Source organism: Ahaetulla prasina, chromosome 16 (genome assembly GCF_028640845.1).
Source record: "Ahaetulla prasina isolate Xishuangbanna chromosome 16, ASM2864084v1, whole genome shotgun sequence".
NCBI classification, from domain to species: Eukaryota; Metazoa; Chordata; class Lepidosauria; order Squamata; family Colubridae; genus Ahaetulla; species Ahaetulla prasina.
Genome location: NC_080554.1, coordinates 15,139,914 through 15,166,770, shown reverse-complemented (window position 1 = coordinate 15,166,770; position 26,857 = coordinate 15,139,914). Strand labels below are relative to the sequence as shown.

At 47.9% G+C, this 26,857-nt stretch overlaps 1 protein-coding gene across 1 annotated transcript in view; it reads left to right on the top strand.

The window, feature by feature from the left end:
* Positions 1-1,057: 1,057 nt before the first annotated feature.
* NOTCH1 (notch receptor 1) overlaps positions 1,058-26,857 on the top strand; it is a 101,380-nt gene continuing 75,580 nt past the window's right edge. The window contains exons 1-2 of the mRNA XM_058159016.1: positions 1,058-1,442; positions 10,220-10,301. Coding sequence (XP_058014999.1) covers positions 1,337-1,442; positions 10,220-10,301 — 188 coding nt within the window. The 5' untranslated portion in view covers positions 1,058-1,336. The remainder of the gene's footprint in view (positions 1,443-10,219; positions 10,302-26,857) is intronic.

The following is a 26,857-nucleotide window of genomic DNA, read 5'->3' as shown; positions in this document are numbered from 1 at the left end:
TGCCTGTGGCTTTCCGAGTGCACTTTAAGGTGTTGGTTATGACCTTTAAAGCGCTCCATGGCTTAGGACCTGGGTACTTACGGGACCGCCTGCTGCTACCACATGCCTCCCACCGACCCGTACGCTCCCATAGAGAGGGACTTCTCAGGGTGCCGTCCGCCAATGCCGGCTGGCGGCCCCCAGGGGAAGGGCCTTCTCTGTGGGGGCGCCCACACTCTGGAATGAGCTTCCCCCGGGTTTACGTCAAATACCTGACCTCTGGACATTTCGTCGCGAACTAAAAATACATCTTTTTATCCGCGCGGGGCTGGCTTAAATTAGTTTTAAGGGGAAATTTTATTAATTTTAAATGGGGTTTTTAGTATGGAAAATTTTTAATCTCAGGCTAATTTAATAAGTTTTTAAATGGTATTTTAATCTGTATATTGTGTTGTTTTTACTTTTGCCTGTACACCGCCCTGAGTCCTTCGGGAGAAGGGCGGTATAAAAATAAAATAAAATAAATAAATAAATAAGGCAACTTCTGTTCCATGGGTTGATTGTCCTCACTGTCAGGAAATTCCTCCTTATTTCCAGGTTGAATCTCTCCTTGTTCAGTTTCCATCCATTATTCCTTGTCTGGCCAACAACATTAAAGAAGCTATGAGTCCTGACAGTTAGAACAATGAATCAGTGGAACAACTTGCCTCCAGAAGTTGTGAATTGTCCAACACTGGAAGAGATTGGATAACCATTTGTTTGAAGTGGTGTAGGGTTTCCTGCCTAAGCAGCGGGTTGGACTAGAAGACCTCCAAGGTCCTTTCCAACTCTGTGATTCGATTTATCTTCTATCTTCTATCACAGTTTCAAGAACTTCCAGTGGCGGGTCGTTCCCGCTCAGGGGACGACCGGGGGCGGGGGACGGGACGGGACGGGACAAGGCCCCGCCCGTCTTCTCCGGGGAGGAGGTGCCGGCATCGCGGCCGGCCCTCGCATTCAGATGCAAAAAAGAAAAGAAAAGAAAAGAAAAGAAAGAAAAAAAGAAACCCCCAAACCCCGCCCCGGCCGGTCCCGCCCCCAGTCCCTCCGCCCCGGCAGCCAGCCTCGCTCGCGTGCGCGCTCAACGCCCTTTTTGCAAACTTCCCGGCCAGCCGAGAAGTTCCTCTTTTCTTGCAGCGGAGCCGCCGAGCCGAGCCGAGTCCCCGGCAAGGAGCCTTTCAAGGAGCGCGGCGTCTCCCAGCAGCCCTCCGGCCTGTCCCGTCCCGTCCGCGCCCTCCAAGGATCCCATCCCGTCCGGAGCCGACGCAGCCGGTCCGGCAATCCCATCGGCCGGAGCGCCGCAGAGCCAGGCGGCGGGATGCAATTGCAACCCCTCCGGGGACGGAGCCGCCGCCTCCGACGCTTCCCGGGGTTGCTGCTTCTGTGGCTGCTGCTGCTGGCCGTCTTGCCCGCCTTCGTTGCAGGTAGGCAGGCAGGGCGGCTTCTGGGGCGGGGAAGGCCGAGGTGGGTCGATGGGCGATGCTGGCGGGGGAGCCTCCCTGGACGGGCGCAGTCTACCTTGGAAATCGCCGCTGCTCAGATCCACGAGGTTCCCAGATCCCACGAGGGTGGGAGAGGTTCAGCCGGATCGGCCGGCGGTTCTTGAGGGGAGGCTATACTGGTCGCCTTCATCCTCCCCTCCCCCGGCGGCTGCGGATGATGGGAAGGGGAGTCGCGCCGTCGGGATTGCGGAGGAAGATCGGCCGCCTTGCACAACCTCCTCCGCTGCCACCGCAGCTTCCCCGCCACCGTGCGGGCTCGGCTGACCCGCCGCTCACCCCGGTGGAGGAAGAGAAGGGAAAGAGCCGCTTCAGGGCGGCCGCCGCTTTCTTTCTTTCTTTCTTTCTTTCTTTCTTTCTTTCTTTCTTTCTTTCTTTCTTTCTTTCTTTCTTTCTTTCTTTCTTTCTTCCTTCCTTCCTTCCTTCCTTCCTTCCTTCCTTCCTTCCTTCCTTCCTTCCTTCCTTCCTTCGCCTGTCTGTCTTTTTTCTCTCGGCGCAACTTCGCTTCTTTCCAAAGAAAAAAAAAACCGACCCGACCGGCTCGCCGGCTTCCCTTCCAGCGGCTCCTTGGTTGAAGTTCGGGAAGAGTTGGCTTCCCCCCGCCGCAACAACCCCGTCCCGCCGGACAAGCCTCGGCTACCTCGCATTCCTCAGGCTGGCCGGGAATCATGGGAGCGGGAGTCCCTGGAGCTCGCAGATCGACCCCCAGTCGCGTGTGTGCCCCGTCGTTAAAGGACTTTGGCGGGGGAGGCTCGCTGGGGGGGGGGCAATCGGGGCGAGGGGCGCCGGGGCAGGGCAGGGGTCTGCCGGGGACGCCCCCAGAAACCTGGCTGGGACAGGGGGGGCTTCTGGCCGTGCCGGAGCATTTCTGGGGAGTCTTTTTTTTTTTTTGTCTGTGCAACGCCGGCTCTAAAGACCGACAGGGGAAACTGAAGCCACAGCCTGCGTGTGTGTGTTTTGCTCAACCACTTTTGTGACTGTGCGTCAGATTTCCTGTCCTAGCCTTCTCTTGTACAGCCCCCCCCCCTTTCTTCCTTTTTCTGGGTTTTTTGTTTTAACTGGTGACTTTCGGGGCAGAAGTGGGTGATTTTGGGGAAAAGCAGCCCAGATGGAAAGAAAAAACCCAGCAAGCCTCAAAGACCAACCTGTGGGTTTTTGAAAGGCCAAGGAGGGAGGGGGGGAAGATGGGGGGGGGAGCCATTGCTACATACACCCACCTACCCACACCCACACCCACTCCTACCCCTTTCCTCCTCCCCCAGGCTCTGGGCTTCCACTAAACTTGGCTTGGATTCTTGGAAGGGGGAGCTGCTGTGGCTGATGGACTCTCTCTCTCCCCCCCAAGCAAAGAGTTTGAATTGAAATCGGACTTGAGCCTTGTGGTGCTCCCCCTTAATCCAGGGACTGCCAGACACACAAGTTGTGTGTGTGGTATGTGCACACACAGGTGAGGCACAGAAGCTCCTGAGCTCAGATTTGGCTTCAGCCCAAACAATCCAGCCTCTTTCTCCCCTAAGCCTTCTGCAGTTGCCATCCTCCTGGCTTGGTATGATGGGGATTGTAGTCCCGCATAGACTCAGGAAGGCTCCAGGCTGCCTCGGATCCTTGCCAAGACTTTGGAAGAAAGCCAGGCCGAGACAGAAGAAGGCCTCGGGATAGCTATTTTCAGCACCAGAGGTGGGAGACCCACATTCAGGTCTTGCAGTGGGTTGCCTGAGGGTTTCACACCCATCTGGTGCGGGGAGGGGGGTGTCTCTTCATTTTGGACCTTCTCTTTCTAAAGATTTATTTTTTTAGTGTATGGCAAATACATGGATTTATAGTAGTTCAAATGTTAATATCCAGTCCACCCAGCCATTCAAGGACAGGGTGGTTGGTCTATGTTGGAAAAAAATTAGAGATTGGGCTGGTGTAAGTTCTTGATGGATATTCGGACACAATGTGGTGGATGTTTTGTTGAGGAGCACCATAGTCACACTGAGGGGTAGAGACGAGACCCCACTTAAACAAGGAGTCCTGGCAGACACCATGTTGGGCATGGATCCTGTTCAGAGTTGTCCAGGGCCGGCAAGGAAGGTCAAAACCTGGCACCTCTCTGAAGAGGTCTTCTGCAGGAGAGAGCTGCAGGGTGGGACTGGTGCCAACCCTGCCCTCTAAAGTAGGGGTCTCCAACCTTGGCAACTTTAAGCCTGGAGGACTTCAACTTCCAGAATACCCCAGCCAGCAAAGCTGTATTGGAGTGAGAGAGCAAAGCTGGCTGGGGAATTCTGGGAGTTGAAGTCCTCCAGGCTTAAAGTTTCCAAGGTTGGAGACACCTGCTCTAAAGTACTCCCCCCCCCATAATTTGGCTTTCTGTCGGTTTCCTCTCTCTGGTGATTCAGGGAAAGCAGTGTGGTGGGTCTGCCCCAGAGAGACCCCCACTCTGGTCTGCTTGGAAGAAGGGGGAGGAAACCCTCTTCACTCTTGTTTTGAAATCTGTATTGGAGTGAGAGAGAAAAGGGCACCTTCCCGGACCAGCCTCCCCCAGAAATTTGAAGGGAAGCTCGGAACCGGAAGTGGGGAAACCGGAGCTTTCTTAAGGAAGAGGCATCTTCTGCTCCAGGGCCTCCTTTTGGGCTCCCTCAAATGCAGACGGGGCACCCCCGTACTCCTCCCACCGCTGCCTGTTTCAGGAAGTGAAGAGGAACTCAGTTTGGGCTTCCTGGGACAGCGTCTGGTTTTGCTTTTGCTGGTTTTTATTTTTTATTTTGCTTTTGAGCAAAAAGCAATTCCGGTTTTGTGCTGTGCAGGTGCTGCTCAACTTACAACCGCAATTGAACTTCTGTCATTCAGTCAGACCTTTTGTTAAGTGAGTTTTACGACCTCTCTTGCCACTGTTGTTAAGTGAATCACAGCGGTCGTAAGTGGGTAACTTGGTGGTTAAGTGAACTCTCCGTCGATTTTTGCTTCTCAGAAGGTCACAAAAGGGGATCACGTGACCCCAGGGAGGCTGCGACCGTCATAAATATGAAAGCGTCTGATCATATGGGGATGCTACAACGTTCGTGACCGCAAGAAATGCTCCTAAGTCACTTTTTTCAGTGCTGTTGTAACTTTGAACGGTCACTAAATAAACTGTAGTAAGTAGAGAACAATCAAGCCATCTTTTTTCTTTTCACTCAAAAACTACATGCGTGGGTGTCTCGCATGCTGGCAGACTGGCTGGCTGTCCCCCGTCCCCCCCATGCCTGCTTACTCTGCTCCGGCCGGCAGCAGGCGGCTCCCGAGGGACGGTGGGTGGGGGGGCTCTGATCCTCTCTTTGTCTGGGCAGGGGCTGCCGAGTGGCACAGCTGTTGCTTTTTCCCACGCACCCAGCCGAGCCTTGTTTGCGGAAAACGGCGAGTAGCTGCCAAGCCAGACAGGGCAGGTGGGGTGTGTGTGTTCTCCAGGAGGCTTGTGCATTTGTCCCCCCCCTCAACCCCCCTCACCTCCCCCCCCCCAGAAAGAAAAGGGGGCATTTCCCCTGCTGTGAATGACAGCCTGGTTGGCTTTCACGGGAGATCCCCAAAGCCCCATCTGTGAGCACCTTAACAGAGCCACAGGTGTGCTTGTTGCCTCTGCTAGTGTTGGGTCTCATTTGGGGGTGCAGGGATGCCCAGATTTTACAAGCTCCAGGGACCAGAACCCAGTTGCAACCCAGCTGCTTTCTCCCCTTCTGATGGAAGCAGAGACACCCCTGATAGTTCGACTCCCTTCTCCCTTGCTTGGCGGCTACCCCAGCTCTTTGTCTGCTGCAGAGGCACGAAAAGTCACCCCCCACCACATGAGATACTTGTGCATGCTAAAAAAAGGCCGGGGCTTAGATTGCATGGTGATGGGGGCCATCATGTCTTTTTGGATCCGTCCTCTCCCTGCAGAGCCCCTCCCTCCTCTGCCCTGGGACCAGTGGGCCTCCAGAGGGGCAGGCCTTGTTGGCATCCTTGGGCTGAACCATCATAGATTGGAGAGTTTGATGTGATGAGCCAGCCATGATGGCTTCTTTAGCAAATCATGGCTTAGCTTAATATAGGAATTCTTTTGGAGGCTTGGCTTTGCGCCAATGTTTTTTTTTCCTGCAGGGATAATGGGTCATTCCATATTCTTTTAAGCTGATTAGCCTACGACAGTATTATTGTACTAGGCTAAAAGGAAGTTTTTAAAGTTTTGGCAAACTTATTTGCATTCTGCTGGACTTCACCTCCAAGTTGATTTATTTTCCTTTGTGATGCCTTTGGGGTAATTTTGAGACTCTTTTGAGACTCTGGAAAGAATGCAGAGAAGAGCAACAAATATGATTAAAGACCTGGAGACCAAAACATATGAAGAACGACTGCAGGAATTGGGTATATCTAATCTAGTGAAAAGAAAGATTTGGGGCAACATGATAGCAATGTTCCAGTATTTGAGGGGCTGCCCCAAAGAAGAGGGGGGTCGACCTATTTGTGGGAGCTTCATCACTGGAGGCTTTCAAGAAGACATTGACTGCCATTTGTCAGAAATGGTGTAGGGTCTCCTGCTTGGGCAGGGGGTTGGATTAGATGGCCTACAAGGCCCCTTACTCTGTTAATCTGTAATATTCTATAATATTTTCCAAAACATCGGAGGGCAACAGATGGAGAAGCAACAGATGGAAACTAATCAAGGAGAGAAGCAACCTGGAGTTAAGGAGAAACCTCCTAACAGGGAGGACAATTAAACCAGTGGAATTGCTTGCCAACAGAAATTGTGGGTGCTCCCATCACTGGAGGCTTTAAAAAAAAGAGACTGGGCAACCATTTGCCTGGAATGGTATGGGATTTTCTGCTTGATCAGGGGGTTGGACTACATGATCTCCAAGGCCCCTTCCAACTCTGTTATTCTGTTACTTACCAGGCAGAAGAAGGTTGCTCAGTCTGCATTTGGTGGTCACCAAAGTGGGACCATAAGTCAACTTATTAAGATGTTCTTCCTTATTTCTTGAGAGGACCTGAAAGTAACCAGGTCTCTTTCTTCTGGTTCACAAATGCTTCCATGCCAAGTTCAACTAGGAAGAGGAGCAATTCTTCCTCATTGCAGGCAATTCAGCAAATGTGCATTTAATGCCTAACCCAGACAGGCCTGTCTGTGTTTTAGCAGTTTATGGTGTGGTGGGGTTTTTTTGCGGTTGCATCACGTTGGTTTCCTTTATTGCACTTTTACAAATAATAAATCTTGATTTCATTCGACGACTTAGAAGGCTAGCAACTCTTCCTGTACTTAACGTGCAGCTCGATTGTGGCTAAACATAATGTGCAAAGCTGTTAATAGTTGGTAAACCTATAATCCTCTGTTAATATGTGCCAAACCAATTAGCTGTGTGAACCATGGATAGCTAAACTGTGGCTTAATGTGCTGTGCAGACCGGGTCCTATTTAGTACCCATTCTGTGATTGGCATCCTTCTTGATGCTTTATAAAAATTTCCCCTTTAAAAAATATGACCTTTACCGAAGTCAACTGCTCTTCCTGCCAGAGGCTATTAAAAAAAAAATTGTCTCCCAGACCTCTCTAGCCAAACAAAGTTTGAGTTGATTCAGGCAGCCCGAAGAACTCTTTTCAGGGTTAACAAAATACATTTTTCCTGTTGATAGAACATATAATGCCAAACCAACAAGGGAAAATTGAGCCGAGCCTGTTAGTTTGCTCCATGAAGTCCCCATAACACCCTGTCGTAGAATCCTAGTTTTACCCCAGGTTTGGTGTTTGGTGAGGTTAGCCCACATGCAAATCATGGTAAACAGAGGTGGGTTTCAAAGATGTTTACCACCGGTTTGCCGTGCGTGTGCACGCTCACTTTGTGCGCATGCATGCCTTCTCTGCATGCGCCCAGCCTTCCACAAATGTGTTTTGCTCACGCGCGCGCCTTTCACACATGGACCCGGCCACAAAAACATGGCTAAATAGGACAGCATAGTGCCGGGGCGGGGGCAGGCCCACCCGCCATCTCCGCTACCGGTTCGGCCAAATCGGTATGAACTGACTGAATACCACCACTGCTGGTAAATTATGATTTTCAAACATGGCCACTTTAAGATGGGTGGGCTTCAACTCCCAGAATTCCCTTGCCAGCATGCTGAATTACGCTTAGTTATTCTTGTAGAAATAAAGTGTCCTTTTGAGTTACTCAGACAGGCCTGTAGAGCTGTGTTTTTCAAGTTTGGCTGCTTTAAAGTGTTTGGACTTCAACTCCCACAATTCCCCAGCCAGCCATTCTGGGAATTGAAGTCCACAATCTTAAAAGCAGCCAAGCTTGGAAAAAACAGGGTGCTAGAGAATTCTGTGGGTTCTTCTCTGTAAACTGAAACAGAGTTTCCCAGAATCGAGGAAGAAGCGTGGAACTTGGCTAAGATTGTCATCTTTAGTGATTGAAGGCACTCAACACTCTCTTAGAATCTCAGATGCTATCTGGCCTTCCCCCATGCGTCTGACGAACTCCTAGTTGCCATCCCATAATGCCAGTCCATCATCCCATGAAGCGGTTTTTCCTTTTCATCTGCTTTGTTCAGATAGAAATCTTCAGAAGAGATACATTTATACATATTTTATGAGAACTGCTAAGCTGGAATTTCCTGGGTGGGTTTCTTTAGGCCTCCCTCTCCCCCACAAACCAACTTGGTTAATCTCTGAATAGCTGAGCAGGAGTAGAGCCAAGGCTCTAGGAGGTGGGGGGCAGAGGGGGGAAATCCCATGCTGAGAAGGGCAGGGGCAAACCCTGGGTTTACACAATCAATTATCAAGCTGAGGAAATTCAAACTTTTAAGATGCTTTTCTTGGTGTGTAGCAAGCCATTTTGTAGGATAAAGAACCAGTTTGATGTAGTGGTTTAAAGCACCAGGCTAGAACCTGAGAAACTCTGAGTTTCAGGCCTGTCTTAGGCATAAAAGCCAGCTAGGTGACTTTGGGCCAATCACCAGGAGACAGTGAATTCTAGTCTTGCTTTAGGCATGAAAGGCAGCAGGGAGATTTTGGGCCAATCAGAAGGAGGTGGTGAGTTCTAGCATTGTGTTAGATAGGAAAGCTGGCTGGGTGGCTTTGGGCTAGTCCCTCTCTCTCAGCCCAAGCCACCTCACAGGGTTGTTGTGGAGAACATCAGAGGAGAAGGGTGTGGTGGATATGTTCACTGCCTTGACTTTATTATAAAAATAATAAAGGTGGGATACAAATAAATACAGATCTGATGACTTTAATAACTGGTAAAGCAGATTCTGGTTCCAATTATGACTCTTCATTATTTGGAAATCACCTGAAAAAGCCATATTTAAGAAGGTAAATTATGATTCATTTCATGGAAACTTCATCTGATTTACCTTTTGATTTCCTGCCTGAAAAATGGGTATAGAGTTAGCTGTCAGATAGAGGCTGTCAGTTGCAGGAAAAAGAAATATTGCAGTTTTTGAGGCCACTTGGATCTGTACAATAATTCTTCTATTTTGTGGATGATTTTGGCAGAGGGATGTCTATTAAACCCAAATGTTCAGTGGCTTGAAATTTAGGTTATTTACATCAATTGCTACATGGATTGTTTGCATTGCTTTGCATATAATGGAGTATGTTTGACATAAAACCGGGTCCGTTAAATCAAAAAAATTGAAACAGCGAAGCCCTGCTGTTTTAAAAAAGCATTGAAATCCTGCATATATGAAGAAGACTCCTAACTCTGTCCTTTAACTTTTCCCAACCGGATGTGTTCTCAGAGCATTGACATTAGCCTCAGTGTTTGGGGAGGGGAAGCCTGGCATATGGGGGCAAATGACGTGGGATAAGGCTGCACTAGAACCTATCTACAGCCCTATCTAACAAAATGAAATTCAATGTAGAGAAAAGTCAAGTCTTACACTAAGGCAAGAAAAAGCAAAAGTACACATCTAGACTGGGTGAAACCAGGCTTAATAGCAGTAACTGCGAGAGGGATCTTGGAGGCCTAGTGGACAACCAGCTAAATAGGAGCCAGCTGTGTGCGGTGGCAGCCAAAAAAGTCAACACAATCCTAAATTGCATTAACAGAGGGATTCAATCAAGATCAAAAGTGGTACTACTACTACTCTGTAAAGCCTTAGTAAGACCACACCTAGAATACTGCATCCAGTTTTGGTCACCACACTATAAAAAAGATGTTTAGACTCTAGAAAGAGTGCAGAGAAGAGCAACCAAGATGAGGGGACTGGAGGCTCAAACATACGATGAATGGTTGCAGGAATTGGGCATGGCTAGTTTATTGAAGAGAATGACCAGGAGAGACAGAATAGCATCTTCCAATACTTGAGGGGCTGCCACAGAGAAGCTATTTTCCAAACCACCTGAAGGCCAGACAAGGAATTATGGATGGAAACTGGACAAGGAGAGATTCAACCTGGAAATAAGGAGGAATTTCCTGACAGTGAGAGCAATCAACCCATGGAACAGAAGTTGCCTTCAGAAGCTGTGGGAGCTTCATTACTGGAGGCTTCCAAGAAGAGACTGAACTGCCATTTGTCAGAAATAATGTAGGGTCTCCTGCTTGGACCTGGAGTGGGGTGGGAGTGTTGGACTAGATGACCTACAAGGTCCCTTCCAATTCTGTTAATCTGTTAAAGATCCTACATCGTCTCTGGGCTTCTCTTGATCCCTTCTGTCCTGTGGCTGAGATTCACCAGTGCCATGACAATATCTCTCTTCTCTCCTTGCAGGTTTGCGATGTACCCAGCCTTCTGAATCCTGCTTGAATGGTGGAAAGTGTGAAACCTATCAAAATGGAACAGGGGCATGTCTGTGAGTACTGGCTTGTTTTTTATTAGCGCGGGGAATGAAAGTGTGCAAAAGATTTCAACCCTGAGATGGACCTTTTTTTGAGTGTTCCAAGCTTGGGACAAAACACGGGTGTTCTAAGAGGTTTGGTTTCCCCCCCCCCCCCAAAGAAAACAATGCAGGCCTTTTGAATTTTATCTCAACTGAAGGAGGATATTTTTATTTGGCATGGATCTGCTTTGTTCTGGGTTTGGAAAAACAATGTGTGTGTGGGGGGTTTGAGCCAATCCCTTGCAAGAATGAAAACACCAGGTAGTGGCAAAAGGTTTGATATCTTTTCCTCTTCTCAACGAAATGGTCGCAGATGTTAGATGTAAAGACTTTGGAAAAAATGCAGAGAAGAGCAACAAAGATGATTAGGAGGCCGGAGATTAAGACGTATGAAAAACGGTTTCCGGAATTGGGTTTGTCTAGTCTAGTGAAAAAGGAGGACTGGGTGGGGGGGACACACACATGATAGCAGTATTCCAGCATTTGGGAGGTTGCCGCAAAGAAGAGGAGGTCAGATTATTTCCCAAAGCACCAGAGGAAACAGTGGTTGGAAACTAACCAAGGAGAGAAGCAACCTGGAATTAAGGAGAAGCTTCCTAACCATGGGGACCATTAACTAGTGGAATGGCTTGCCTTCAGAAGTTGTGGGTACTCCAACACTGGAGGCTTTTAAGAAGAGCCACAACAGACCTTGTTCAGGCGTGTGGACATAAGCAAGCCACTTGTCTGGAATGGTATAGGGTCTCCAGCTTGAGCAGGGGGTTGGACTAGAAAACCTCCAAGGTCCCTTCCAGAAGTCTAGGTTTGGAAGCCGAAGGCTGGATGGAAGGAGCTCTTTGAAAGAACACGGAGACAGTTTTCTAGGGCTGTGATGCGTTGGGCGTTGGGGTTTTCCTCCATTTTACGAGATGCAGTTCCTCTTCATGCAACTGGGAACTTGCTCATCTCCATGTGCCTGAACAAGGTCCCTTATGCTCCTCCTAACAAATGCTGGTTTATTAAAGGGGGACAGGGAAGGTTGTGAGGTTCTGCTGTTGATTAGATCACTTGTTGACGGAATCGACTGGAACATTTTCCCCATGGACCAGAATGGCTTCTGTAATACGGTGGCTCCTGGATTTGTTCCTTCCGGACGCAGCAGGGTTGCACCTCCTCAGGCTAACAAATATGGGTGCTCTTAACACCACAGCTGGAGAGCACCAGGCCAGGGAAGGCTGTCCCAATCCAATCTTATCTCTAGATCAGGGGTCGGCAACCTTAAACACTCAAAGCCACAAAGGTCCTAACCGGAAGCCTCCCATTCAATTCTGGAGCCCATCAGAAGTCTAATTCCCCCACCGTAGAGTCTCCTCCTAGCGTGGCGTCCTTTTTCCTCTACCTATTCTAACCGAAAGCCCTATCAATTGTGGAGCTGACTGGTGACAGGGCCGCAGCAGAGAGATGAAAGAGCCACATGCAACTCCAGAGGTTATTGATTCATCGTGCATTCAAGGAACATTGTAGAACAGAGGTCTTCAAACTTGGCAGCTTTAAGACTTGTGGACTTCAACTCCCAGAATTCTCCAGCCAGCTATGCTGTCCACATGAAGTCCACAAAGCTGCCAAGTTTGAAGACCTCTGTCATAGAATATGATGCAGAATTTGGTGCCCTCGGGGGATTCTGCAAGCTGTTGCTTTCCTAGCTGAGTCCATAATGGGTGTCAGCTGCCCTTTGGTCAAAAACCAATCCTATCCAAATGAATCCAAATTTTATTTATTTATTTTATTTATTTTATTTATTTACATTTATATCCCGCCCTTCTCCGAAGACTCAGGGCGGCTTACAGTGTATAAGGCAATAGTCTCATTCTATTTGTATATTTACAAAGTCAACTTATTGCCCCCCCAACAATCTGGGTCCTCATTTTACCTACCTTATAAAGGATGGAAGGCTGAGTCAACCTTGGACCTGGTGGGACTAGAACCTGCAGTAATTGCAGGCAGCTGTGTTTGATGATGAATAATGAAAAAGTCAGTCTTTTTGACTTTTGCTGCAAAAGAAAATATGAAAATAACCCGCCCAGTTCTAAACTAGATAAGTATTCTTTGAAAGTAGTTCAGTGGAAGTGAACTAAACTGGAATTAAATTGAACCGAACCAAGAATTGGTGGGCATTGTGGCTAAGTGGAGAACTACGACCAGGGATAGCCTGGTTTGAGGCTGCTGTCATTCATGGAAAAACCATTGTGTGACTTACCTACCTAACTCACAGGGTGGTTGTTACAGAGGGAAAATGGGAGGGGGAGCACTGGTTGTAGCCTATTGTGCCAGAATGGGACAACTCGCTGCAGCCAACTCGCTGCGGGACAGTTTAACAATTCAGTTTAATTCTTTAAACTAAATAAGAAAATATTTTAATTTTTGTTGTTCACATTTAAATTCTGTCCCTCCTTTTGCATCTTCCCTTTAATGATTCTATTCCATCATTTCTTTGATGTTAGTGTAACTCTTGTCCCGCAGCAAGTTGTCATGTGGCCAGTTGGCTACAGCGAATTGTCACAAACCCTTTTGTGCTCCTAAGGAAAAGGTGGGATAGAAATCAGTTGAAGAAGTAAGTGAATCAAATTGGTCCTTGGAGCATTGAGGTTTCGCCCATGAGAAAGCTGGCTTGTGGCGATAACAGTGGCTTTTCTGAGCCCAACGGTGTGTGGGGAGGAGGTGAAGGGGGGAGGCAGCCCCCCTTCTTTTATTCCCCCACCCCCTTTCTATACTTTGAGTTTGCTCAGGAGAAAACTGGAGACCCCTTCAGCAAATTAATCAGCATGGGAGCAATTTAACAGAACAAAGGCTCGGCTCCTTGGTGAGATGCTGATGAATGCATGCCACAACATACATACATACGTACGTACACACACATGCACACAAAGACACCACACACTCATATAAAAATGTGTGTTTAGTTTTTTTGCTCCTAGAAGCAAACCTGCCCCAGACTCTCTCATCTAAAACCTTGTTTTCTTTCATTCAAAGAGTGACAGCTGGGATTCGGTCAAAATTCAGCTGCTATTGTTGAAACGGGGAGATGGATGCTTTGTGACTAATCTCGGGAGGGTTCCCAGAATGCCTGATTCACTCTTACCCCACACACCCCATTTATTCCCCCCCTCCCCAATCTTCTGGTCATTCTTCTTCTGCCTCAAAGAACTCGTTTGTCTCCCTGATTTCCATGGGGCGGACAGATGGAATTGAATGGGGCCAGGACAGATGTGGGTGTTCTCTGCCAAGGGGGGGGGGGGTTTGCTGCCGCTGCCTCAACTGCCACTGCCCCCTCCCACCCAGAGGGCCAGTCAGGAGGGGGGAACTTCCTTGCATAAATCGTAAGTTTTATTTGCCACCTTGCCAGAGGCGTTGGCATCGGCCATCTCTACTGGTGATAACCTCCATGTGTGCCAACTCACCCTCTTGTGCTGGATGATGGGCTGTTGTAATACCTTGCACGAGGACCGAGTTCCCCAGGAGAGTAAATGCCCCCCCCCCGCCCGCCCGCCTGCTTGGTGTTGACTTAGGCAGGAATTCTCCATCTTGGCAACTTGAAGATCCTCGGACTTCAAATCCTAGGATCAACCCCCCACCCCCACCCCCAAAGCCAGCCTCTTGCCAAAGCTTGAGAAACACGAGCTTAGGGAGTCATGTAAAGCTTGTAAATCTGGATCAGAGGAAATCAAGTGGAATATAATGCGTGAACCATACTTAAAATTAGCAAGTGTTTATGGTACAAACGTTTCACTTGGCAAAATGCTGTATTTTTTAAAAAAACAAAGCTTGGTTCCATCTCTGTGCTGCTGTTGCTGTTACTTCTTCCTCTTCTTCTTCTCCTTCTTCTTCTTCTCCTTCTTCTTCTTCTCCTTCTTCTTCTTCTCCTCCCTCCTCCTTCTTCCTCTTCCTTCTCACTGTTCTCAGCTCAAGAAGCTTATAAAAATAATTTCATCCAGGGGACACACTGGGGAGGGAGGGAGTGGGAGAGAGAGAGAGAGAGAGTCTGGTGTTTGATTAAAAGGTTGGATTAAAGAGCAGAGAAGTGGGTTCAACTCTACAGGCCATCTTCAATTTACAGCTGGGACCAGAACTTCCATTCCTAAGCCATTAAGTGAGAGGTGCCCAGTATTATCACCACCTTATTTGCTGCAATTATTTGGTAAATCACACAGTTTTAAATTGAATCTGACTTCCCCCTTTGACATTGTTTGGAGTCACCAACCTCTCCTTCTCCCTCTCCCCTGACCTACCTTACAGGGTTGTTGCGATAAAACAGGAGGTTGACATGTGAAGTGAATGGGTTAAATTGCTGCCAAATCCACAAGGACATTGGATAAAAGTTGGCATGTGCTTTTAGAAGCTCATTTCTCTAAATTTGGTTACGTCTGTCACTTCTAACCTAAAAAAGATGAAAGGAGCTTTTATCTCAATGCTGGTTTCCCGCCTGGTTGCTCAGCAGTGGGGAGAAGAGACCTATTGCCAAGCGTGGATCTGACCCACACCACATAAATCTGGCTGCATGACATCATTCTCACAGAGATTTCTGGCCCCGCTCAGGCTTTTGAGCTCACACAGCCGAGCGCCTGCGTTTTATATTTGATATGATAGAATTAAAATGTTTAACCCTGGGAGTGGGAAATGTTGGTTCAGGCCACCAGCCCCCCTCCCGTCACTGCGGGTGGCTTCCAGCCTTCTGCCAAGTGTGGTTTTTGCGGTGGTCCCGGTCTCTGTAGAGCTCAGCCTCTGTTCCCAGATCAGATGAAAAGGTTTCTCTGCAATCGGGTCTCTGTACAAGGAGAGATCCTCATTAAACTTTGGCAGGGCTGCCTTTCGGGGTTGCCCTTCCCTCCACACGGATGAAAAGGAGCTGATTTATTTGATTTTTCTAGGACCGCTGCAGACACTTGGTCTGATGCCACTTTCCCAGGAATGCTCCCGTTTGCCCAGTTAGCCAGCTGCTGGTGCTGCTGGGAGCAGATTCCTGCTTTTCTAGGGTCTACCTTTAGCAAATTCGCCGGGTCAGCACCTAACCCAAAGCCCACTTCACAACCCCGGTTTCTTTGCTGTGCAGCCTCTCCCACCGCTGTGCTGTCCGTACTCTTGTCTACATTGAATCCTGCATCCAGTTTTGGTCACCACAGTATAAAAAAGATGCTGAGACTCTAGAAAAAGTGCAGAGAAGAGCAACCAGGATGATGAGGGGACTGGCAGCTAAAGCATACGATGCAAAGTTGCAGGAACTGGGTATGTTCCTTGTCTGGCCTTCAGCTGCCTCTGTGGCAACCCCTCAAATATTAGAATATGCTATCCTGTCCCTCCGGTTCTTCTCTTCCCTAGACTAACCATGCCCAGTTTCTGCAACCGTTCATCGTATGTTTTAGCCTCCAGTCCCCTCATCATCCTGGTTGCTCTTCTCTGCACTTTTTCTAGAGTCTCAACATCTTTTTTATAGTGTGGTGACCAAAACTGGATGCAGTACTCTAGGTGTGGTCTTCCTAAGCTGTTTGAATCTTGCTCGGGTCGTAGGTGCAAGGACCAGTCATGAGTCACCCTTTTTTCAGCACCAGCGGCTGAATACAATGACAACTTGCATTTACAGCGCATTCTGGGACGAGGGATGGCCAAGTCTGTTTGAGCCCCCTTGGAAGCTGTTTTTTTGCACGTTGCAAAAGCCACCTGCTCATCTCTTTTCCCTTCGCCTGAGCAATTTTCTGATGAGAGGCTTTGCAGGAGGAAGGGCCCAGAAAAGGAACTTTGAGTTGAAAGTTTCTTGTCCTGGAATTCAGCAGGTCACCAGCGCGCCAAAGTTTCTTTCCCAAGCTTTCGGAGCTTTTTAACGCGATTATTCAATTCCAGAATCCATTGTTAAACTACTTTAAGGAACGGAAGTCTTTCAGCTCAAAGGTTTTCCTCAGTCTTTAACCTGTCCTTACTTCCATGGAAATGCTTGTAATAATAATAAATGGGGGAGGGGGGAGAAAGAGGAATACAGACTCGCAGGAAATGGGTGCGGTGTGGAAATGGCTCGCGGAAACAAGAATAGTTCGGTTGGGATCTTGCCATGTTGAGTCCGTCCTGGCAGCTCTAGCTGGGAAAGAACAGATCATTTTAATTTAGGTGTGATGTGGATGGAAGCCGATCCCTTCTTTTTCCATTTTTAACATTCAGGGTCTGAGCCTCGTGAGAATGGCCAGAGGGTTTTCAAATTCTGCTCCCTCCAAAGAGACTTTGCCAGTCATGTTTGGCGCTTTTTAGGAGCAAGATAAATGCAGCAAGTGCCAAATCGGGGTGGAGCAGGGCTGTCCTCACACAAGGCATGATATGATGGCAGCTGTGATGGTGTGGTTGAAGTTAAGTGTGCTTTACAACACGCAGAAAATCCGGCGCAGCTTCGATCACCCGATTGTGCCACCCTATTGACCACACTTTACACGTTCCCCTTTAGTGCAGCCTTTCCTTGCCCCAAATCTGGACTTTGTTTCCCCCAAAACTCAATTTCTGAGGTTCTTGCAGATTCTGAAAATATTCCCGCCCTTCCCTGTGACCAAAGCAACATTCTAGGTTGAACGTTGCTTGTCTGCCTTTTGGTTCTTCCATCCTTGCATTGTGTCACTTCCTGGCTATTGTTCTGCAAGACCTGTTGTGGAAACGTGGCTTCCTCACCCCTCACCCCAGGTTCTTTTAGCCAGCACTACCAGAGTTTGAAGTCGGGCCTTTTGGTACCCTAAACCAAACTGAGCCACAGTTCTATTTTATAGCACTCTCAAGCACCTCTTAACATTGGTGCAAGGTGTACTATTAGTGGTCTTGTGTACTGGAGTAATTGGACAATCCAAGTTCGTCGGTTGAGAAAGGCAGGAAAATTCTTGTGACTCCTTCATCCTTCAAGTGTTGCTTCATATCAGAGAGAACGCTTCTGTAGGGTGCTCTCACTTTACTTGGGGTTGTATGTTAATGTTCTTACCTTTCTCACGGAGGGAGTGAAATGCGTCGCCCCTGCCCTGCCCCCCAGATTCTCTTAATCAGAACTTCTACAAAGAAAAAAGGAAGGAAGGAAGGAGAGAGAGAGAGAGAGAGAGAGAGAGAGAGAGAGTGAGAGAGAGAGAAATAAATAAATAAATAAATAAATTATTTATTGGCCAAGCGTGATTGGACACACAAGGAATTTGTCTCTTAGTGTACATACAAACACCAAAGTGGAAGAAGAAAAGAAAGAAGGAAGGAAGGAAGGAAGGAAGGAAGGGTCCTCTTGTTGGGTGATGCCAACTTAAACTAGAAGAAAGGAAAAAGGAACATTATGAAGGTTGGTTGCCAAAAATAGTTGGAGGTGCTGGTGTGTTAGACAGTTGGCTGCAGTTGAATGCCTAAGAGTTCTAGATCTGGATCTGGAAGGTCTTGTATCTTATGTTTCAGAGATGTCATCATTGCCTATGGCTCCTTGACATAAGATGGTTTTGGACAACCATCTCCCAATAAGGGTCTCGCTGGCTTGAACTGAGCCAATTGAAATGTCCAAAAATACCAATTTCAGCCATGCAAAAGGGGCTTTTGCTAGTATCTGAACATCTAGGACAGGATCTGGAGTCCAGAATAGGGCCAAACTTTTCACTTCTTAAAATAAGTGGACAACCAGACAAGATACCCTCTGGGAGTTGAAGTCCACAAGTCTTCAAGTTGCCAAGGTTGGAGACCCCTGCTCCAGCTGGATAAATAATGGTTGTGGAATTCTGGGAGGGGAAGTCTGAAGAGCAAGGAGACTTCTTAACAACCAACCCATTTCCCAGCTGGGGTAGGAGCCCCTCTGTTTACATCCAATTTATTGCTATCTGAGATGCTCAGTCTGTTTGGAAAACAAACCCAATGGGCACCCAACAATTTAGTGGTTTTTTTTTAAACCAAATGCTCCTTTCAGAAATCATACTGGGTGGGAGCTGAGAGCTAAGGGAAAATGAACTGTGAAGTTCTGAAAAGGTTCTTTTAATGAAAAATGACGGAGGGAGGAGAGAAGAGAGCTGGAAGGAAAGAGAAAGAAAAAATGGGAAGGGAACAGGAAAGAAGAGAGGGGAGAAGAAAGAAGAAGGGAGAAGAGAAGGAAGAAAGAAAAGGAGGAAGAGAAGAAAGGAAGGAGAGAAGAAAAGGAAGGAATCAAGAAATCCACAAGAGAGTCCCTGATTGGTTGTTCCAGTGGGTGTCCTCCAGCAGAAAAACAAAAACAGAGCCGTTTGGCGCCTGCTGCCTTGCAAAATATTCGGTTTTTGGGAGCTAATTGGCCATTTGTCCTTTCCCCTCCCCTCCCTTTCCTCAAGGAGCATCTTAGAAATGCAGGACAGAGGACATTTGTCAAAGGGCTGCCCAATGACTGAACGGGGAGGTTGTCCTAGATTGCACCAATTAATGAAGTGTTAATTTGATCTTTGGCTTCCCTCCGCTTTTTCCTTCTCAGGCTCTTCAGAGGAGGGGCTTCTCCAAAAAAATGTGGGTCACGTGCTTTTCATCCTCCCCAGAGTAAGGCCATCTGTGTGGCTGCCCACCCACTCGGTGGGAACCTTGGTGGCTGCGGTTTTTCTCCTGCAATATTTGCATCACATACGACAGCAGCAGCCTGCCAAGATAGTCCCTCTCCTGCCTGCTCAAGCCTTCCCAAGTCTGTGTGTGTGTGTGTGTGTGTGTGTGTGTGTGTGTGTGTGTGTGTGTGTGTGTGTGCCAGGGGACAGTTTTGTTCAATAATTTCACACACACACAAACATACACCAGGCTTTTGTGCATCCCACCAGTTGGTGCACATCCTGAAACCTTTGGGCAAGATTTGGCGTCAATCCTTGGTTTTCTTTGCCTTGAGGGTCCAGCAGGTAGGGGTCACCTGGGATTGACTTAGGGAAGCCCCCCTTGATGAACAAGTTGGTACCTGGGCTGAAGGCTTTGAGGACCCCTCAGTCGGGTTGGATCAGATGCAAAACTATTGTTTTGTATGAAGAACAGTTGCTGGAACTGGGTATGGCTAGTCTGATGAAAAGAAGGACTAGGGGAGACATGATAGCAGCGTTCCAATATCTCAGAGGCTGCCCCAAAGAAGAGGGAGTCAAGCTATTCTCCAAAGCACCTGAGGGTAGGACAAGAAGCAATGGGTGGAAACTGATCAAGGAGAGAAGCAACCTAGAACCAAGGAGAAATTTCCTGACAGTGAGAACAATTAACCAGTGGAACAACTTGCCTCAAGAAGTTGTGAATGCGCCAACACTGGAGGTTTTTAAGAAGATGTTGGATAACCATTTGCTTGAAGTGGTGTAGGGTTTCCTGCCTAAGCAGGGGGTTGGACTAGAAGACCTCCAAGGTCCCTTCCAACTCTGTTGTTCTGTATTCTGTAAATGGACCCTCTGATTTGGCTTCGCGCATGTTCCTGGCGGATGTGATGCAGCTTTCCAAAGTTGCTTTAGGTGACTCCCGTAAAGAAGGCCAGTGGCTCCATGGGGCCTTTGACTGGCCCATCATGAGGTATCCCAAGCTGAGCTTACTTGCAGGGCCAGAATTTGGGTTTTTTGTCCCCTGAATTTACTCCAGGTCCTCCCTGGGTCTGCCTAGATGTGCTGTGGAAAAGTCTGTCAACAGCCCCCTGCCCCACCAGCCAAAGGACTCCCCTACCAGCCATCACCAGCCAAGGACTTTTTGTTACAGCTGGCTGTGGAATTTCACTCCTCTTTAATTTCAAAAGAATTGACAACCCTTTGCGAAGTGGGGCTCCCTGGCTGGCTTCCGTGGGACAAGGGATGTGATTTGTAGCCCCGTGTCACTTTTGGCTGCTTGTTAGCAACACTGAGCGTGTTGAACGTTTGCCCCCACACACATCAGGCAACCCCTCAGGCCTTCGCACGTCCACAGGATGAAAGGCCAGCTGGCCAGAGGCATCTCCATTGGTCTTGGCTGAATTTGGCACTCTGGAGAAGCCACGGATGTCAGCATGTTGCCATCAAACTTTTATCTGCTGGGTTTAGTCCAAGATTTCTCAACCTTGGCAATTCTTAAGGAGAAACTTCCTAACAGTGAAGACAATTAACCAGTGGAACAGCTGGCCTCTAGATGTTGTGGGTGCTTCATCATGGGAGGCTTTTAAGAGGAGACTAGACAGCCATATATTCGAAATGCTATAGGATCTCCTGCTTGAGCAAGGGGCTGGACTAGAAGACCTCCAAAGTCCCTTCCAGCTCTATTCTGATATGTGGACTTCAGCAAGCTGGTAGGGGGATTCTGGCAGGTGAAGACACCACCTCTGAAAATTGCCAAGGTTGAAAAACACTGGTTTGCTCAAACCTTCATTTTGAATGTGGGCCAAGGGAGTGGGAGTTCAAGGTGATTTCCCTGTTCTTCCTTCATGAAGAACTCAAGTTTCAGGATCCGGTGGTAGATGGTTGCAAGGCGATAATGAATCGATGTTGGTTTAATTAGCTAATTCCTCACTGCAACACCAGATGAACTTTAGTATTCTGCTCTGGTCTGCCACAGTTCTTTACTGCTGCTGGAAAGAAGCGGACACTTTTGTTACAAAGTGCAACCCTTCACCCCTGACACCACAGGTAGTCCTTGACTTACAACAGTTTGTTTAGTGACCGTTCAAAGCAGCCACATCATCACATGATCAAAATTCATATTTATGACCGTTGCTGTGTCCCAAGGTCATGGGATCCGCTTTGGGACCTTCTGAGAAGCAAACTCATTGGGGAAACCTGACTCACTTAATAACCAGGTGACCCACTTAATAACTGCAGTGACTAACTTAATAACCGCAGTGCTTCACTTAACGACCGTGGCACAAAAGGTTATAAAATGAGGCGAAACTCACTTAACAAATGCCTCGCTTAGCAACAGATGCTTTGGGCTCCATTGGGGTCGTAAGTCGAGGACAACCTGTAGTCTCCGTCTGCCCAATTTCCCCCCTCCCCCGCCCGTTTTGGAAGCGAGTGGGTGGGGGAAGTCCTGCTCTGAAGCCTTTTTTGCATGCTGCCTTTCTGGGCTTTGCAAGAGATGGGAGCAGCTGAAACTGGGGAAAGTCCTAACCTTGCCAAATACAGATGTTTTTCTCCCCAAATATTAAATATCCTTCACAACAGAATGTCGGGGCTGGCAAGGCGACTCGGATGCTAAGCACAAGGGCTCCTCTGTGTGTGTGTGTGAAGGGAAAGGGGGTCAGGCAGTCAAACCTCAGGGTAGAACAGGTGGGATGTCACGTTGTCTGGGCTACACACAACAAAACACGGTTTGTTTTGTGTTGGCTCATCTCTAAGCGATGCAAAACTAGCCAGTTGTGATTTATCTGCTTAACTTTATTTCCCTCCCCCCCTTTAATTAAAAGAAAGACAGGAAGAAATGGTTTTGTCTAGACAGATCCATCAAGACCTTTTACGTATCTTGTATAAAGCCTTACATACGAGCTTCTTGAACATGTGTACATTCTTTCAATGAAACATGACTGCATTTCTTTGTATTGGTTGTTCATTCATTCGCTGTTCTTTGTATTGGGTCTGTAAGCAGCTTCTGGATATATCATGTCTTCCGTCCTCTTAAAGCATAATAATAATTGTTCTGCAACATAATCAAAAGCTCCTTTTCATGTTCATTCTCAGTTCATTCTCCAACAATAGGCTCTTTTTTTTTTCTTTTACATCTAGCCAGGGATGGCTTATTTGGTAAGCCATTTGGTAAACCAATTAATCAGAATAGACCTTGGAGATCTTCTAGCCCAGCCCTCTGTTCAAGCAGGAGACCCTATGCAATTTGAAACATGTGACTGTCCAGTCTCTTCTTAAAAACCTCCAGTGATGCCTACGATTTCTGAAGGGAAGCGGTTCCACTGGTTAATTGTCCTCACTGTTAGGAAGTTTCTCCTTAATCCCAGGTTGCTTCTCTCCTTGATTAGTTTCCATCCATTGTTTCTTGTCCTGCCTTCTGGTGCTTTGGAGAATCAGTTGACCCCCTCTTCTTTATGGGAGCCCCTCAAGACTGCTGTCATGTCCCCCTCAGTCCTTCTTTTCTCTAGATTGGCCATACCCAGTTCCTGCAATTGTTCATCTATGGTTTAGGGCAGGGGTCCCCAAACTATAGGAGTTGGTAAGCCCATTTGGGACTTCAGAGTGGGAAGTGACCATGCTCAGGGACTGAGTATCTGCCCCTTGGCTAATTGCCAAGTAACCCCAAGTGGAAGGCCAGCTGGCAAGTTTACCCCCAAGAGGGTGAATGTTGGGGGTGTGTGTGTTTAAGCTTTGGTGAAAGAAACAAATGGTGTCAGTTCACTTGAAAATCATTTTGTTTAGGGCCATGGAGGGCTGGTGATGGTGGGGAGTCCCCCTGGGTCAGAGGGCAGGACGGATGTGGAGGGGTCTCCTTTAATTCCGGTTGGTTTTACACCACCTAGTAACCCCAGCCAGCATGGAGGAAGTGGGCCTAATGAATCTGGAAGGCTCTGAATTGGACAAAAGAACAGGGGGTTTCAACGGCGGGTTCCTCTCCTGGGCAGGGGTGGGACTACATGATCTCAAAGGGCCATGCCAGCCCTGGCTTTTGGGACAATTAGCAAAGGCATCCTGAAGAAATTTCCCAGAGTTTCCCAGCAGGAACTGGGAAAGAGCGGCTGGCAAAAGTGAGCCGTTACCCTTGGCAAAATATTCAGCGGCTGCATTCGGATAGAAGGTTGGTTTTACATCGTATAGTGTGAACCACTCAGGTTTCTTTGGGGTCAGGGGGTCAGGAAATCAAATCAACAAATGTAAATGTTCATCTTGGTTTGTTCCAAAACGAGCTCGCTTCCTTTTTTCGGCTTGGTGGGTCATGTGAATCCAGCCCAGAAAATGGTCAGTATATTTATGGCTGCTTAGTTTATTGTGTAAAGGGAGCTCCAGGATTAAGTCCCCGAAGGGAGAGAAAGTGGGGTTGTTTGTACTAATTCACTTATTTCCCCTACCGGTTCACAAATGTGAACATGCATGTGGGCACGCTTGCTTCGCTCACACAAGTCCCGTCCACACATACGCCCAGCCTTCCGTGCATGTGCTTTGCTGGCGCATGCGCCTGGCTTCAAAAACATGCTTCGATAGGATGGGATAGAGCCGGGGCGGGTGGGCAGGCGATTTCCACTACTGGTTTGGGTGAATCGATCTGAACTGGCTGAATACCACCTCTGGTGCTAATGGCTAAAAGGAAGTGGGGAGGCCCTTGGATGGAGGGTCCGGCTAAGGAGAGTCTCAGTCATCCAGGTCATGGTTGCCCCAAAGGTACTTTTTGGGGAGGGGGAGGCTTGGCTGTAGACTCTAGACCAATGTATTTGAACTCAGCGACTTTAAGATGTGTGGACTTCCATTCCCAGAATCCCCCATCCAACTGAGTGCTGGAAATTGAAGCCCATATACTTTAAAGTTGCCAGCAGTTGGAAAATGCTGGTCTTTAAGGAGCTTGTAGGCCAAAATCTCAACAAAGGCCGGGAAGGAAGAGACATTTTGGCTGTCTTTGTACGAGCAATTGGTTACCCAGAGTGCTCAGTTTCCTGGAAACCGCTGAAGTAAATTAGCCTATACCTTTCCAGTCTGATGGCCTCCAATGATGGTGATCTCCAAGGGCCAATCAGTCAACCCTGATTTCTGGAGGAGAAGGCTGGGATGAAAATATTGCAAACAGATCAGTCATGTAAGCATACCCTTCAGAGGGGAACCTCAAGTTTGCAAATCTGCAAATCCCTCCCATGATGGTTCTCTGTCCCCTGTCTTCGTGTCAATTAATATAGAGGCAGCATACAAGAGTCTAGTTTGCTTTCCACTGAATTGCCTGGAAGTGACCTGGTTTGCCCTAGCTGAGCAGTGAGTCAAGTGATTCTGCCTTAACCAGGAAAAGCAAATCAAGTTTTTGTATCCTATTGGAGTTTGGCTCCAAAGTTACCTTGCTTTTTGCACGATGGTTTTGACCAAATTCTATTTCTGTTCTGCTCTGCTCTGCTCTGCTGTATTCTACATTAATTCTTCAATAGGTTCTCCTACTTGAGTAGGGGAGGCTGGACTAGAAGACCTCCAAGGTCCCTTCCAGCTCTTTTCCATTCTGTTATATACTCTACTGTACTGTACTGTACTCTGCTTACTCTACTCTACTCTTAATTCTTCGATAGGTTCTCCTGCTTGAGCTGGACTAGAAGTCCTCCATGATCCCTTTCCCTTCCCTTCCCTTCCCTTCCCTTCCCTTCCCTTCCCTTCCCTTCCCTTCTCTTCTCTTCTCTCCATGCCTAATTGCTGAAAACATCCAGGCATTTTTTGTATCTGTATGGGAGGGGCCCCTGGGTAGGGTAGGGAGCCCCCCCCAAGACTTGCCTGATCAGAGAACTGACGGTCATCCAGCCACTCAGCTGGAATGACTGCCCGAGTGCAGCGCCATTAACACGTGGGACGCGGGCCACTGAAAGCGGAGTTGAGAAACGGCCTTGTCCCACAAAAGGGGGTTTCTAAGGGAGGCTGCGGAAGAATGCCCGAGGGCAGCGGGTCCCCCATTGTCTCTGCGCCGTTCGTGTTGACACTCGAGGTTTTGCCATAGGACACCAAGTCTGGGGTGGTTTCCTTGGTTAAACTTGGTTGGGCTGGGAACCATCCTGGCTGGTGCATTTGCATGAGTTTCTTGCAGCCATTAATTTCTCCCTGTGTTTGGGAGAAGGCTGAATTGGCTTTTGTTACTGGAGGTTTGCTGATTGGTCCAGTTGCAGATATCAGCCCCCTCTCAAAACCCCTACAATCGGAAGATTGGCGCTACCTGCCGAAAATCTGGGAAGCCATGGGATGCCTTGCTTGAAATGCCTTCCTTTCCTGAAGCCACAATTAACAACCGGCTGAGCTTCCCCCTTAATTGATTTAATTTGAATTTTTGTTTAACTTGAGAGTAGCTAAGAAGCTGGGTTATCCTGAAAGCTCAGTTATGGGGAACCAGATTGCAAAGTTTCCGCAGAATTTAAGGACTGAATGCTGAGCCCACAATTGATAGCATGTTCTATAAATGAAAACCTGGTTTAAGTCTTTCCTGGGGCCATTTATCAGATGCTCATTCATGTATCCAAGTTAATCTATACATGAATACTTTAAGAGCTATGTTGACGGGGGAAAAATAGGCTTTTTGATTTCTCTTCGGTGTGGTTTGGATTGATTTGCAGAAGCTGGCCCTTTCTTTAGTGTCCATATGACTGAATAAACCATGATTGTTGACTTATTATACATCCCAGTGTAGGACCCTGACATATTGCCATCTTTAGAAGCTACGTTATGTGAATCCAGCCAGCCACACTTTTAACCAGAGGAACAACTTGCCTCCAGAAGTTGTGAATTCTCCAACACTGGGAAGTTTTTAAGAAGAGAGGTTGTTTGTACTAATTCACTTATTTCCCCTACCGGTTCACAAATGTGAACATGCATGTGGGCACGCTTGCTTCGCTCACACAAGTCCCGTCCACACATACGCCCAGCCTTCCGTGCATGTGCTTTGCTGGCGCATGCGCCTGGCTTCAAAAACATGCTTCGATAGGATGGGATAGAGCCGGGGCGGGTGGGCAGGCGATTTCCACTACTGGTTTGGGTGAATCGATCTGAACTGGCTGAATACCACCTCTGGTGCTAATGGCTAAAAGGAAGTGGGGAGGCCCTTGGATGGAGGGTCCGGCTAAGGAGTCTCAGTCATCCAGGTCATGGTTGCCCCAAAGGTACTTTTTGGGGAGGGGGAGGCTTGGCTGTAGACTCTAGACCAATGTATTTGAACTCAGCGACTTTAAGATGTGTGGACTTCCATTCCCAGAATCCCCCATCCAACTGAGTGCTGGAAATTGAAGCCCATATACTTTAAAGTTGCCAGCAGTTGGAAAATGCTGGTCTTTAAGGAGCTTGTAGGCCAAAATCTCAACAAAGGCCGGGAAGGAAGAGACATTTTGGCTGTCTTTGTACGAGCAATTGGTTACCCAGAGTGCTCAGTTTCCTGGAAACCGCTGAAGTAAATTAGCCTACACCTTTCCAGTCTGATGGCCTCCAATGATGGTGATCTCCAAGGGCCAATCAGTCAACCCTGATTTCTGGAGGAGAAGGCTGGGATGAAAATATTGCAAACAGATCAGTCATGTAAGCATACCCTTCAGAGGGGAACCTCAAGTTTGCAAATCTGCAAATCCCTCCCATGATGGTTCTCTCTCCCCTGTCTTCGTGTCAATTAATATAGAGGCAGCATACAAGAGTCTAGTTTGCTTTCCACTGAATTGCCTGGAAGTGACCTGGTTTGCCCTAGCTGAGCAGTGAGTCAAGTGATTCTGCCTTAACCAGGAAAAGCAAATCAAGTTTTTGTATCCTATTGGAGCTTGGCTCCAAAGTTACCTTGCTTTTTGCACGACGGTTTTGACCAAATTCTATTTCTGTTCTGCTCTGCTCTGCTCTGCTGTACTCTACATTAATTCTTCAATAGGTTCTCCTACTTGAGTAGGGGAGGCTGGACTAGAAGACCTCCAAGGTCCCTTCCAGCTC